The sequence below is a fragment of the Herpailurus yagouaroundi genome, unplaced genomic scaffold (genome assembly GCF_014898765.1).
Source record: "Herpailurus yagouaroundi ecotype Mexico unplaced genomic scaffold, PumYag 197, whole genome shotgun sequence".
NCBI lineage: Eukaryota > Metazoa > Chordata > Mammalia > Carnivora > Felidae > Herpailurus > Herpailurus yagouaroundi.
In genome coordinates this window covers 18,574,252-18,589,294 of record NW_024412428.1, presented here as the reverse complement: position 1 = coordinate 18,589,294, position 15,043 = coordinate 18,574,252, and the positions used below count along the sequence as shown (strand labels likewise).

At 39.5% G+C, this 15,043-nt stretch overlaps 1 protein-coding gene across 2 annotated transcripts in view; it reads left to right on the top strand.

The window, feature by feature from the left end:
- LOC121012895 (phosphatidylinositol 3,4,5-trisphosphate 3-phosphatase TPTE2-like) overlaps positions 1–15,043 on the top strand; it is a 113,310-nt gene that overhangs the window by 12,603 nt on the left and 85,664 nt on the right. Inside the window, exons 1-7 of one of the 2 annotated variants that reach the window (XM_040448303.1) lie at positions 1,755–1,793; positions 5,010–5,057; positions 6,201–6,362; positions 8,863–8,982; positions 10,499–10,598; positions 10,738–10,801; positions 11,991–12,055. In XM_040448303.1, the coding sequence (XP_040304237.1) occupies positions 5,011–5,057; positions 6,201–6,362; positions 8,863–8,982; positions 10,499–10,598; positions 10,738–10,801; positions 11,991–12,055 (558 nt within the window). In that variant the 5' untranslated portion in view covers positions 1,755–1,793; position 5,010. Of the gene's footprint in view, positions 1–1,754; positions 1,794–5,009; positions 5,058–6,200; positions 6,363–8,862; positions 8,983–10,498; positions 10,599–10,737; positions 10,802–11,990; positions 12,056–15,043 lie in introns of those variants that run through there. The other variant, XM_040448302.1, reaches the window with a different exon arrangement.

The window sequence follows — 15,043 nt, the reverse complement described above, 5'->3', positions numbered from 1 at the left end:
TTCTGGAGAATGTTCCATGTGCACTCAAAAAGAATGTATATTCTGCTGTTTTAGGATGGAGTGTTCTGAATATATGTGTTAGGTCCATCTGATCCAATGAGTCATTCAAAAACCACAGTTTCCTTGTTAATTTTCTGTCTGGATAATCTGTCCATTGATGTAAATGGGGGTATTAAAGTCCCCTACTATCATGCTACTACTCTCAATTTCTTGCTTTATATATATTAATAGTTGCTTTATGGATTTATGTTCTCCCAAGTTGAGTGCATAATTTATATTTGGGTGCATACAGTTATGTTTTTTTGTTAGTTTGTTCCCTTTATCATTATGTCTCTTTGTCTCTTTGTTTAAAGACTTTTTTTTTTATGTAAGTATTGCTATCCCAGCCATTTGCTTCCATTTGTATGGTAAATGTTTTTCCATCCCCTCACTTTCAATCTGTATGTCTTTAGATCTGAAATGAGTCTCTTGTAGGCAGCATATAGATAGATATTTTTATCCATTCAGTCACTCTATGTCTTTTTATTGGAAAATTTAGTTCATTTACATTTTAAGTAATTATTAATAGGTATATGTACTTATTTGTTTTACAGTTGTTTTTGTAGTTCTTCTCTGTTCCTTCTCTTGCTCTCTCCCTTGTGGTTTGATGTCTCATTTAGTGATATCCTTGGATTCCTTTCTCTTTATTTTTTGCATAATCTATTACAGCTGTTTGATTTGTGATTATTAGTTTCATGTATAACATCTTATGCACATAGCAGTCTATATTAAATTGGTGGTTGCTTAAGTTTGAACCCTTTCTAAAAGCACTAAATTTTTACACACCCCGTGTTTTATGTATATGATGTCATACTTTGCATCCTTTTATTTTGTGAACCCCTTGAATGATTTTTATAGATATATTTGATTTTGCTGCTTTTTGCTTTAACCTCCATACTGGCTTTATAAGTAACTAGTCTACTTACTATGTTTGTATTTACCTGTGGAATTTTTTCCTTTCATAATTTTCTTACTTTTGATAATGGCCTTTTCTCTCCACTGAAAGAATTTCCTTTAACATTTCTTGTAAGACTTGCTTAGTAGTAATGAACTCCTTTCACTTTTGTCTGGGAAACTCTTGCTCTCTCCTATTCTGAATGACAGCCATGCTGGGTAGAATATTTTTGACTGTAGGTTTTTTTTCCTTTCAGCACTTTGAATATATTATGCCACTCTCTTCTTCCCTGCAAAGTCTCTGCTGAAAAACCAGCTGATAGTCTTATGGGATTTCCTTTTTATGTAACTGCTTTATTTTCCTTTGCTGCTTTAAAAAATCTTTTTATCACTACCTTTGGCCTTTTAAATGTTATGTGTCATGGTGTGGAATTCTATGTATTAATTTTGTTGGGAGCTCTCTGTGCCTCCTGGATCTGGGTGCCTGTTTCTGTCCCCAGATATGAGCAGTTTTCAACTATGATATCCTCAAATAAATTTTCTGCCCCCTTGTCCCTCTCTTCTCCTTTTGGGATTCCTATAATGTGAATGTTACTATGCTTGATGATTTTGCTTGATTCCCTTAACCTAATCACATTTTTATTCTTTTGTGTTGTTGTTGTTAAGCTTTGTTGCTTTCTGTTATTCTATCTTCCAGCTTGCTAATCCATTCTTCTGCCTCTATTCTTTATTCCCTCTAGTGTTTTTTTTTTTTAATTTCAGTTATTGAGTTCTTCACTTCTGATTGGTTCTTTGTTATATTTTATATCTTTTTTACAGTTCTCCCTGAGGTCCTCCAGTCTTTTTTTTTTTTTTTTCCAGTAAGTATCTTTGTGACCATTACTTTGACTTTTTTTATCAGGCATATTGCTTACCTATGTTTCGTTTTAGCTCTTTTGCTGTAGTTTTGTCCTGTCCTTTCATTTATGACATATTCCTCTGTTCCCTTACTTTATCTAACTCACTGTGTTTGTTTCTATGTATCAGGAAAGTCAGTTATGTCTCTTGACCTTGAAAGTAGTGGCGTTATGAATAAGACGTTCTGTAGTGCCTTACCAAAAATAGGTATCTCCTACATGGATTGCATGCATTCTACTCTTGTGGTTAAGCCTCATTTCCTTTCAGTCCAGTTGGCTACAATGGCCTATGTTGCCTGTAGTAAGCAGGGTGTGGTTCCTCTGCTGTTAGGGGGCCAGTCTGGGGCCGCTGTGGACTTGCAGTTGAGTGGTGTCAGCAGTCAGAAAAGATGCCTGGCTTCAACCCATTTGCTGGGACTGTAGTCACACTGAACTCAGGGTACTCGCCTTGTGTTGTACTGTGAGAAACTTTGGTTGGTGGGTGGGGCCCTCAGACTATCTAAATGCCTCCCCCCAGTTTATCTTCCAGAACTGCGGTGGCCCAAACTGTTGGTCTCTCTTCCTGTGCTGCCCCCTGGGAAGTTTTTATTGGTGGATGGCAATCACATCAGATGCCTGCCCCCAGTCCATCTGCTCAGGTGGCATGTACATTGGTTGACAGGGCACTCTGTACTGCCAGTTATAAGTTTCAACTGCTGGGACTGCAGTGGAATTGGTGTGTGTAGTTCTCTTCCCCTCTCCTCAGGGCAAATGCCGCTTTGAAGGGAGCCCCTCTGAGTGGGGCATGTTGAATGTGGCAGATTCACAGGAGAACATGAGGGCCAGGTGCATAGTGTTAGCAAGGCAGGTGAAGAGTGTTCCCACTGGTTCCCACAAGTGCCAGGCCATCTAGGCTGGGGAGGGGGCAAATGGTCCCACTCTCCCTGGATCTCCCAGGGATCTCACTAAGGAGCCCTACTCTCTAGCACACACTCTGAGATTAGTAAATAAATCTCATTCACTGTACCCCAGGTATTTTTCAACCTGATGCTTCTATGCTTATCTCGGTGGGATTGTTTGTTGTTCTGGCTCTTTAAGGCAAGGACTCAGTTTCCTATCACCCTCTGGCTCTCCCAGAACTAAGCCCACTGATTTTTAAAGTACTCTGAGTTAAGCCCTGCTGGTTGTACAAATTCACAAAGTTAAGCCCCACTGATTTTCAAAGCCAAATGTTTTGGAGACTCATCTTACCAGTGCACCATGACTGGGGCACCTGCTGTGGAGTCTGCTCCTCTCCCTTTTCCAGGCAGGATCCTTCCTGTTGGTGGTTAGTCTCAGCAGGACTTTTGTTCCCGTCTGCATCTCACTCCACATCCCCTTTTTCAATGTGGCCTCCTCTCTATAATGAACTATGGAAAGTCTGTCCTGCCAGTCTTTGGGTCATTTTCTGGGTTAGTGACACTGATGTGGCTGCTATCCTGGTGTGCCCAAGGTGAGCTGAGTATCCTCCTACTCCAACATCTTCCTAGAAGTCTCTAGATAACCTGCAATATTAAAGCCATGCTATTATGGAGAATTTCATGTTATTTATCCTTGGTTTCAGAATCATTTGTTTACATTGCCACATGCAACACTAACAATGATTATTTAGACCTAGTTCTGAATTTTTATGATTTCTTAACACGTTTTCCCTGTGAGGTATCTTCCTTATTCCTGAGTTCTTCATTTTGATTCATCGCTCAGTTGAGCACTTCTTTGAGTAATTGTTTTTAGGAGAGACGCATGCCTGCTATGTTTTGAACTGTGGCATGTTGGGGGGTGTTCTTCTGTTCCTTTCAAATATGAACAGTGATTCTCCTTCAAATGTGAACAGTTCTCCTATAGAATTACTGAGTTACAGTTCTTTCCCTGCAAACTCCACACACGTTGTTTAAAACTATACACTTAACATGCTCTTTTTTAAAAATCTCAATTGTATATTTACTTGAAGTAGTTTGGGGAAGCCCTGAAAGAGGTAGGGGAATTAAAGCACCCCCTTTGTGCCTCATGATTCTCTGCATGGTTCTCTGTAGTCACTTTGTCAAGCAAGTTCCAGTTTATCATAATATTTCTTCCCTACCCAGAGATCCGGTCTGTGTGGGATCAGAAGGGCATGTTTTAAGAAATGGCAACCTCTATGCAATTCACCTCTTTTGGCCAATCAGGCACACATCCACATTATCCTGAGCTTCCTAAGCCTGGGCAGAGGTGGTGGATGCAGGTGGAGGAGGGAGAATTTGCAGAAAGGAGGAAGCTCTTATATCTCTGCTTTGCCATTCATCTGTGGCCAATTTTGGGAGTGCCCAGTTCTATTCAGCATATGTTCACTCCATTGTTTAGTTCAGTCTTGGGTACAGGCTATGAACACTGCTTTGACATTGATGCCACTGGAGTGGAGTTTGGGTCCCACATTGTAGGCATCTGCAGGGCAATAAATTGCTCCCCAGTGGCTACCTTGTCTCCAGCCATAGAGTAAAATGAAGCATAACTTGAAGGCCCCATCAAACAGGCTTCTCCTCCTCCTATTAATGGAAGGAGCCCAATCTCTAGGGTGTTTCTCCTTTGAAATATATCTTAATAAAATTCTTTATCTCCAAAGTGCACTTGCACCCCCAATGTGATTCTCATTAATGATTAACTGTTGTGTTATGGGATATCTTTTTGCAAGAGATGAACATTATAGGACAAGAGTATCATTTATTCCCTACCTATCCCTGAAGTCCTTTATTTGGCTGCTGTGGAAACAGACCTGGCCAAGGTTTGATAACTTGCACAGGATCCCTCAGCTCATCTATGGGAGAGCTGGAATGCCTATCTCTCTACCACGCCTTTCTGTCTCTACATTATCTTGCTTTAGTTGATGACCCCAACTTAATATTACCATAAAATTGGGATTGGGGCTTTGCAGGCAAGGGAAATACTACTAAACACAGTTTAGAGTTTTATTTGAATTTATTCCACATATGAAAACTTAAAAATCATGAAGCAGAACAATGAAAATCCTAGTAAACAGCATTTTGTTATGCAACTTCTGAAGAACTTTCTTTTAAAACTATGTTTCTAGAATCCTTTTTTATTGGCTAAATTCATATTCCATATTAGAAGAAATCTGTGATAAATTTGAAGACTCTGGAATTTAATTTTTACTTCTTTTTGTTGCAGCATGATTAAGAGAATTGTGTACTCACTTGTATCATCACTCACATTCAGGTATGTGAGACCCTAGAAAGGGAGGAAATTAAATATGCATAATATTTAATATTTTTAATGATAAAGGACCTGGGAGGAGGAAACACATTTTCACTGTCAGTATGTTGCTAAATAGCTCTTGTGCCCCATTTTATGTAACATAATTTGTATTGAAATTTTAGTTTCAGCTGAACATTGAGAAATTCAAAGAAATGATATTTACCTAAGCCTAATAGTAACATATTAGTATGTTTTTTTCTACCTGTAGAAGTAAAAATAATGAAGCATGCTTTTAAAAATTCTTTAAGTGTTTTTATTAGACACTTTATTTGTCTAGAAATACTCCTTAATTCTGGGACCATTTTACTCAGGCTTCTTCTCTACATGATAGTAAGATTTATTTCATGCTATGATACAGAGTCACACAATATACTTGCTTCCTTTTAAATTTATAATATTTTAATTTGAATTGTAATTTTTAAAAAGTATTTTGAAGGCTAATGAATGTATCTTCATAGATTATACAAGTAGTGTACTCAGTTTATGAAGAATGTGTTTAGATATATGAGAGGAAGGCTTAGGAGGTACTTTAGAGTTTAATCATCTATATAGTATGATTCCTTCTCATGTGCCTAGCACTGTGCTAGAAGCATCTATTAATATATAATCATATACTTATTGAAAATCTCACTGATAAAACATCGTAGTGGTCAAAGAGGTCTTTTAAGGTTATGTTAGTCATGCTTTCACTTGGTTTTTATTGCTAAATTTGTAAAAGTTAATCAGTATGAATGTGGTTTTATTTTTTATGAGAAATTGGTAGAAACCCCTTAAAAAATTCTCAGATTTTAAGAAGAGTTCACAAGTGGGGACGTGTAATTTTAATTCAGGTTGCCTGTGCTATCTTGGAGGGTTAGTCTGATATGTCTTTTATAAAAGGACATGATAACATGAAATGGTGTGGGGGGGATTTTAATTCTCTAATAACTGCTTCCATTGGGCGAAAACTTAGTAATTTTTTTTGATATTTTAAGGCAACACAGTATTCCCTACCAGTGGATAATTTAATCCTAAATTACATTTTGTTATCAGATCATTGACCTAAATATGGTCTAACTTTAGGAGTGAAAACCATTTTATCTTTATTCTGTTTATCTGTTGTAGAATATTTGGAATTTTGCTTATCTTTGTGGATATGTCCCTCGTCATTACAGACCTGCTTGTCACTAAAAACGCAATATATATTCCTGTGGAAATTCATTTAATTTCTTTAGCTATTTCTTTATTTTTTGTCTTGGATGTTCTTCTTCGAGTATATGTAGAAGGGTAAGTTTCACTGATTTTTTTTTTTTTTACCTATTATAAAGCTGTTTTGTACTGCTCTGAGAAGCATCCCAAAATAATTACCAAGCCAACCCAACCAAATGTGAATGTGTTCCTCTTTGTTAAAGAGGAGGCATGGTCCACATGGTCCATGAGAAAACAATCCAAATCCCAATTTCTACTAGAGTGGGCTTTAATTTTATTGTTGCAACTGATACTCTAGTTTCCAGCAACTTATTATGGATAGTTCCTTCAACAGGTAAAGCTTAAAGGGTTTGCAAAGTAGAGCCAGGCAGCTGATGTGTCTACATGTACATTATTTTTTTAATTATTTTTTTAATGTTTATTTATTTCTGAGACAGAGACAGAGCATGAGCGGGGGAGGGGGCAGAGAGAGAGAGGGAGACACAGAATCCGAAGCAGGTTCCAGGCTCTGAGCTGTCAGCACAGAGTCCGATGTGGTGCTTGAACTTACAAAGCGTCAGATCATGACCTGAGTTGAAGTCGGTCACTCAACCAACTGAGCCACCCAGGTGCCCCTACATGCACATTATTAAAAGGAATATGTGTGTGAAGTACAAATGTAAACTCTCCCTGAGAGTTGAATCTAAATAAAAGCTGACAGTGTATTAAATACTAAATAATAGGTCTGAACAACCCCTACCTCAGTTAAAAATAAAAATTTATGTTAAGGTATGTGAGAATCAAACTCAACACCCAAAAACCAAATAATCCAGTGACGAAATGGGCAGAGGACACGAATAGACAATTTTCCAGAAAAGACATCCAGGTGGCTAACAGACACATGAAAAGATGCTCCACATCACTCATCATCAGGGAAATGCAAATCAAAACTCCAATGAGATACCACCTCACACCTGTCAGAATGGCTAAAAGCGACAACTCAGGAAACAACAGATGTTGGCAAGAATGCAGAAGAAGGAACACTTTTGCACTGTTGCTGGAAAGGCAAACTGGTGCAGCCATTCCAGAAAACAGTATGGAGTTTCCTCAAAAAGTTAAAAATAGAACCACCCTATGACTCAGCCATTGCACTATCAGGTATTTATCCCAAAGACACAAAGATGCTGATTCAAAACACATGCACCTCAGTGTTTATAGCAGTGCTATCAACAATAACCAAAGTATGGAAAGAGCCCAAATGTCCATTGACTGATAAATGGACAAAGATGTGGTATAGATATATACACGATGGCATATTACTCAGCCATGACAACGAAATCTTGCCATTTGCAAAAACGTGAATGGAACTACACTGTATTATGCTAAGTGAAAGAAGTCAATCAGAAAGACAAATACATGATTTCACTCATATGTAAAATTTAAGAAACAAGCCGGATGAACATGTGGCAAAGGAAGGAAAAATAAAATAAGATAAAAACAGAGGGAGGCGAACCATGAGAGACTCTTAACTAGAGAGAACAAACTGATGGTTTGTTGGAGGGGAGGTGGGTGGGGGGATGGGCTAAATGGGTGATGAGCATTAAGGAGGGCACTTGTTGGGATGAGCACTGGATGTTACGTGTAAGTGATGAATCCCTGGATTCTACTCTAGAAACCAATACCACACTATATGCTAACTAACTTGAATCAAAATAAAGAAAAAGATAAGTTATAAAGTTTCCCCCCACCCAAAAAGTTACACAAGAGCTCTGAAGCATGTTCATCCCATCAACAAGGCTTGGTGGCGAGGCAGCAGCTGTTTTTCTCTACTTGCTGGCTTTATGAAAAGGTGGATCAAGTGAGCCAAGCCCTGGATCATGTCAGCTGTGGGAGGCAGGGACTAATTCCCCAGCCTCATTTCATCCAGAGCATTTTAGAAGCCTGCTTGTCTCCTCTCCTGCTGAACTGCTATACACACACTTTAGGGGAGGACTTTTTACCTCCAGATTACTCAGAGCCTGAGAGGGGTTACCTCAGAATTGGAAGGAGGTTTCCCTGGGACATCGTGTCCTTGCCTGAAGGGAGCCAGTATTGGGGAGGAAGGCAAAGTGGATGGAAATTCAGCTTTGTACAGTGGAGGCCACTAGCCCATTGGGATTCTACTGTGGATATAAAGCCAGATGATGAGTTTACAGGCCAAATTAGGGGGCCCATCTCTCTCTCACAAACCCCTCTTTTACACTCATCACAGCCAAGTGCCTCTAAGGCCGTGACAAATTTGGCTTCTATTGCTCAGCAGGACTGCCAAATATCCCACTTTTCTTGTCCAATATGTGAAAGCAATGCTTGCGTCTTGTTCAGTGGTTTGGTCATATCTCTTACTATATTTGAATTGCTACATTGATGCTTTTGTCATTTGTATGTATAAAGTAGGATAGAATTTGGATGTCTCCCCTCTTAGTCTAGTCTAGTAAATGCATTTTAAAGAATCCATTAAGTAAAATTCTTAATGGGATGAGTCAAATAATTTGTGCTCTTAAAATATCCCTATCTCCTTTTTGAAGGAGCATAAACTAATGTTCTTTGTTTTGTACTACAGGGTACGACTGTATTTTTCTGATATACTTAACTGCTTAGATGCTGTCATCATTGTAGTGACTCTACTGGTTGATATAATTTATATGTTTTATGACCTTAAGGTTCTTAAAGATATCCCCAGGTAAGAAACATATAATCATTTCTCTTAAAGTTTTCATTTTTTCCCTTTTGTTTTTCTCTGCGGGGGGGGGGGGGGTGCCTTTCTGTGGCTTTCCATTTGTATAATCCTTCAAAGTCTGAATGTGTTGAATATGAGCCAATTAAGTTGCCAAAACTGAAATATTTAGAAAAATTTCCACCTACTTGGACACTAAAGCATGGTTGTTTATTGGGAAGTGTGAAGTTTATTGGGAATGTGTTAAAGTACACATTAAGTACTTTTAGCTGAATAAAGAACATGGAACACCAAAAGAACAAACTAGGAACTTGGCCTCTTGTACCTAATTTAACTTTTCTACGTTTTGAAATTCCCATTGAGTTTCAATCACAAGTTCCTTACCTGAAATTCCTGGGTTTTTCCTGTAATCCAGAGTATTGGTTTGATCATATGCAAAATTTGAGAGACTCCCATCATGATTCTCCTAAAAAGGAGCAAGTAGAACAGAAAACAGGGTCATATAGGTAGCACCATGGAGGTGGAAACTTACAGTATAGTCGAAATGAAGAAAGCTGAAGCAAAGTTAGAACTGCTTAGCTATCAGGAAACTAAAATGTGTATAAGTGACTGATGGCTTTCCCTCCTTTCTTCCTCTCGCTACTGTGGCAATGAGGAAAAGGAAGGAGATGTGTATTGGGATATAGAGGTTGGATGACTCGCTCATTAGTCCAGCACCTTCTTTCTGCACTCCAGTAACCCAGGACTTTAATTCAGGTCCCAACAAAACTTCATATCACATGACAGGCTTTTGGAATTGTTTTGAAATAAGTGGATCCAGTATGGTCCTCTGGCAACCTCAGTATCACCTAAGAACTTGCCAGAAGTGCAAAAGGAAAAACATCTCCAGCCCCATGCCAGGCCTACTGAATTATGTGCACACTCAAGCTAGAGAAGCACATATTCAAATCATCAGTGCTCTGCCATGTTTTTTTCTGATGGTAGGAGAGACATGAGCTAATACACTTGGGAAGTATCTCAGTCTGCTGCCTGCCCGATGTATGTTAGCAGCTGTAGTGAGCCTCTGTTACGGATGGGAATAACAAAGGTGAACAAGAACGCTCAGTTTCTTTTGATGGGAAAATGACTGACAAATGCTTGTCTTAAGCCACAAAAGTTCAGTACACAAATTCTAAGTCTATCTTATAACTATTTCTCTCTCTACCAGAGTTTCTCAACCTCAGCACTATTGAGAGTTTGGACCAGATAGTTCTTTGTTATAGGGGCTGTCCTGTGCATTGATTGGTGTTTAGCAACATTCCTGGCTTCTGCCCACTAGATACAAGTAGCATACCTTCACACACAGTATGACAATGAAAAATATCCCCAGACATTGCCAAGTATTCCCTAGGTGGGTGGGTAGGAGACTTGGTGGGGGGTTGTGTATGTGCAAAATCACCCTGGTTAAGAACAAGTCCTCTGGACTTGGTCCATATTGACAAAATCCTTTTTCTAAAGCAAAAATTGATCTTTTTACTGTTAGATTGGCAATTTTATTTCAATCTCTACGACTTATTATTCTGATAAGAGTTTTCCATCTGGCTCATCAAAAGAAACATCTTGAAAGGCTGACCAGAAGGCTGGTAAGTGGCCAAAACATACTTATGATTCAGAAAATGTTTGTTTCAGGAAATACTGGCAAGGGTTGTACTTATCTATATAACATTCTTTATTTTACATTGATTTTTGTTTTGCAAGTTAATGATTGTTTTAAACTCTTAGGTTTCAGAAAACAAACGGCGATACAAGAAGGATGGATTTGACTTAGACCTCACTTATGTTACTGGTTTGTAAAGTTCAACTGTTTATTTATATTAACTTCCAATCTTTCTTGTGTGTAATTATGTTCATTTTGTTCTTGTTTTGTCTGAGCCATGTTCTTTCAAAGTTTATTTATTCATTTTGAGAGAGTGTGTTCATGTGTGAGTGGGGGAGGGACAGAGAGAGAGGGAGGGAGAGAATCCCAAGCAGACACCATGCTGTCTGCACAGAGCCTGATGTGGGGCTCAATCTCACCATGAGATCATTACCTAAGCCAAAATCAAGAATCAGGCACTTAACTGACTGAGCCACCCAGGTGTCCTCCCGACCTTTTTAAAGCTTATTTATTTATTTTGAGGAGCCATGTTATTTCAAAGCATTCTTCACCCATGAAGATATGAGCCACTGTGGTAGTGCAACATATTTGTAGTTTACTCCTCCTGACAATGGAAAATCTGCTTTGATCTCTCAAATCCGGGCTGCTTGGTTACAGGAAATTGAATGGATTTCCAGCTGGCTCCCTTTGTTTGGTTTGGAATTTGAGTCCTAGTTGTTTTCCTGTGTTGCAAGGATTTCAGAGAGTCCTCTTCTCTTCCTCAAACCCTAGAGAATAAGGGGTCTCAAGGTTTCTGAGTCAGAACCACTGGAAAGCACCAATGCCACCATTCCTGGAGCCCAGATCTCTCATTTTTCTTTGGTGTTTAAATAAGAAATAAATTCCCACTATAAGTCAACACAAATTTGTCACATATGGCTGGAACCAGTTGAGTCCTAGGAACACAATGTGAGTTTAATGGTCATTATATTGGATAATTTATTTTTTTTTAATTTTTTTTTCAACGTTTATTTATTTTTGGGACAGAGAGAGACAGAGCATGAACGGGGGAGGGGCAGAGAGAGAGGGAGACACAGAATCGGAAACAGGCTCCAGGCTCTGAGCCATCAGCCCAGAGCCTGACGCGGGGCTCGAACTCACGGACCGCGAGATCGTGACCTGGCTGAAGTCGGACGCTTAACCGACTGCGCCACCCAGGCGCCCCAATATATTGGATAATTTAATACATTGTCTTGGTTATCTGAAAGGTAGTTCTGTCATTCTCAATCCTGAAAGTTCTTTTCTATGAAAAAGAAGTCTGATTACATATATAATAAGCTCTCATATATTGTTTCACATTTATAATGACATTCATAATAATGACTCTTTTTACTTCCAGAGCGTATTATTGCCATGTCATTCCCATCTTCTGGACAGCAGTCTTTCTATAGGAATCCCATTAAGGTGAGGATATTTACACAACAAATGTTCATATTTCTCACTAAACATAGACTACAGAGTCGTAAGTGTACCACTGGCTCAGAGAGGGCAGTTTTGTAAAAATTTGCTCTCCCAGGTAAAAAATTATAAAGGATCGATAGCAATTAGCTTTTTCTATGTAATGAAGCGTGCAAAAACTTAATGGCTTCTGGCATTAACCATTTACTTAGTTCATAATAATGGGGTTTCCGAATTTGAATTTGGGTTGGGCTTAACTGAGTGGGTCTGCTGATCAGGGCCAGGTGTAACTAATCACGGCTGGGCTAATGTATCCATCTGTGGGCAGCTACTTGGAATCGGAGGATTGGCTGGTCTAAAATGGCCTGGTTGGATGGCTCCACGTGATGTCTCACTCTCCAGCAGACTAGTTGTAGGCTTGTTCACATGGTGGCAGTGGCAAAGATCCCACAAGTAGCAGGCAGAAGAATGCAGAGCCCCTAACGGCCCAGGTTCAAAACTAGTATTATATGGCTTCTACCTCACTCTATGGTACGAAGCAAATTACAACTCAGTCCAGATTCAAGGCGTAGAATAGACCGCATCTCTTGCTGGCAGGAATTGCAACAAATTACGGCCATTTTTCGTAGTCTATCATGGGGAGAAGGATGGGAATTCTTTAGATAAAATGTGTGTTCTTAGGTTGAGATCCTAAATTATAGTGGAGGCATACTGCTTTAGAGTCTGTGTATTAAATAATTTCAAACATAAAATGATATGTAATATGAAACTCCAGTTAAAAGCCGTTGTTTAAGGAGTTTGCATATGTGTGTGGCTGTGTATTCATTAGCGTAATTTATATTTTTGTTATATATTAATACGGTGTAATTACGTACATATATGTATACGTCTACATATAAGTCTGCATATATACATGCATGTATAATTATACTTTTGTCAAGGCATAACAAATACTGTCAATTGCACTTACCTTAAGTGGATTTTGATGAGATTATATATAGGTCTATATGCATGTAACCAACACCCCTAACAATATGTAGAACATTTCTTGCTCTTTTTCAGTCAATATCCCAACACACTAGAGGTAATTGCTATTCTAACTTCTGTTACCACAGATTAGATTTACTTATTGCTGAATTTCACATAAGTGGAATCATAAAATACTTCTTTTTTGACTGGCTTTTTATGCCCCAAATCTGAGATACAGTCGATATTTTTGTACAGTTCTTACAACATTTATATATTATACTTATTCACTATAACACTAAAATTAACGGCTTTCTAGAATCCTGTATCAAAAGCTTAAGCATTCAGTTTACATACAGAAATCATACAATCATACACCACGTCACAAAGACAGCAATGGTGTTATATTCTATAACATCTACATAACAGAAAATATAAAACTCAAAAAAGATACAGCTAAAGAAACAAGCATAAATTTGGCAACCAGTAATTTTGACAGGGAAGTCATACAGCTTGCATGACTTTAAACATGTGAATTGAAAATACTGCATTTAGGGGGAGGAGTTAAGATGGCAGAGGACCCTAGGGGGACCCTACGCTTGCCGTGACCCTTGAGCACAGCCAGATAAATATCTAATCATTTTGATCACCCAAGAAATTGATCTGAGGACTTAGAGAGCAAAACTGCACAATTAGAGATGGAAAAATAGCCACATCGTGGAAGGTAGGAGCCTGTGGAGAGTTGATTTGGGGGAGAAAAGAACTACAGGGGCCATGAAGGTGAAGGAGCCCTGATCATGGAGAGAAGAGTGAGTGAGAAACAGAGTGAGAGAAAGAATGAAAGTGCACGCAGAGGAATGCTCAAGAAAAACTCTTCCCCAAAACCATTGACTGGAAAAGGAAGAGGGACTGACTACTGCAAGTTTTTATAAGCAATGGAGTGCAAAGTCTGAAGTTTTGGAGTCAGTGCCAGCACCAGGGTCATCATGCCTGGTGGACTTGGAGTTGCTCTGGTGAGGAAGGAGGGCAGAGACCTGTGAGTGGATAGTGCGGTCCGAGGATCCCCTGCATCACACAGGGGTAAACAGTTGCCCTGATTAGAGTGCATTTGGGAGAGGTGGCATGGCCTTTCCAGGGAAAAAAGAGCTGACACCACCAAAGTGCTGCCCTATACCCTAGTGTAGGAACAAAGAATACCAGCTGAGGGCAGCAAACCTTGGTGCTGGCTTTCCGTTGCACTTTACCATAAACTCCAAACTGCTGCATGGTCACACAACTGATTTCTGGACAAACCAGCACTGGCCACAACTCAGTGAGACCCTCCCTCAGAGAATCAGTATGGGTCTACCCCACATAGACATCTAAAATTTGGAGTTTTGGAGCCCGGCTACATGCCTGAGATAAAACACAGACTTCTGCTACCTGGCAGACAGACCACTTGGGTGCAGGGATCTAGCAGAAGTCAGGGACACAAGAGAGTGATTGTTTGGCTCTTCTGTGTGAGCTCCCTGAAGAGTAGCAGGCATGAACTCCATGCTCCAGGGAGGAGAGAGTGGGGTCATGTAATTTTTCCCCTCCCCCCATCAGCACTGACCAAATCAGTGAGCAAAACAGCGCCTCCCAATGGAGGCTGAAGCTGTTTACACCAAACCCAACCACCCTGCACCCTGTAGGTGCATTTCCACTAGGGCACGTCATCCTGAGAATGGGTGCAACAGGCCCCACCCCCAGAAGACCCGCATAAACCCCTTGCATGCACCAAGTCTAGTGATCACAGAGTGCTGCTGCAAACTTCAACTCTAGGGGAAATAGAATCTAGCTTTTTTCTTTTTTTTTGAGATCTAGCTTCTTTTAGCAAGCAGACCAAAGCACAACTAGGATCTAGCTTCCGTGTTTTTGTTTTTTTGTTTTTTTTTGGGGGGGGACACTTATTAATATAGCCATTACTCTCAGGAGCAGGAATACAACAGGCTTTCCTAACAGTCTCTCTCTCTCTCTCTCTCTCTCTCTCTCTCTCTCTCTCTCTCT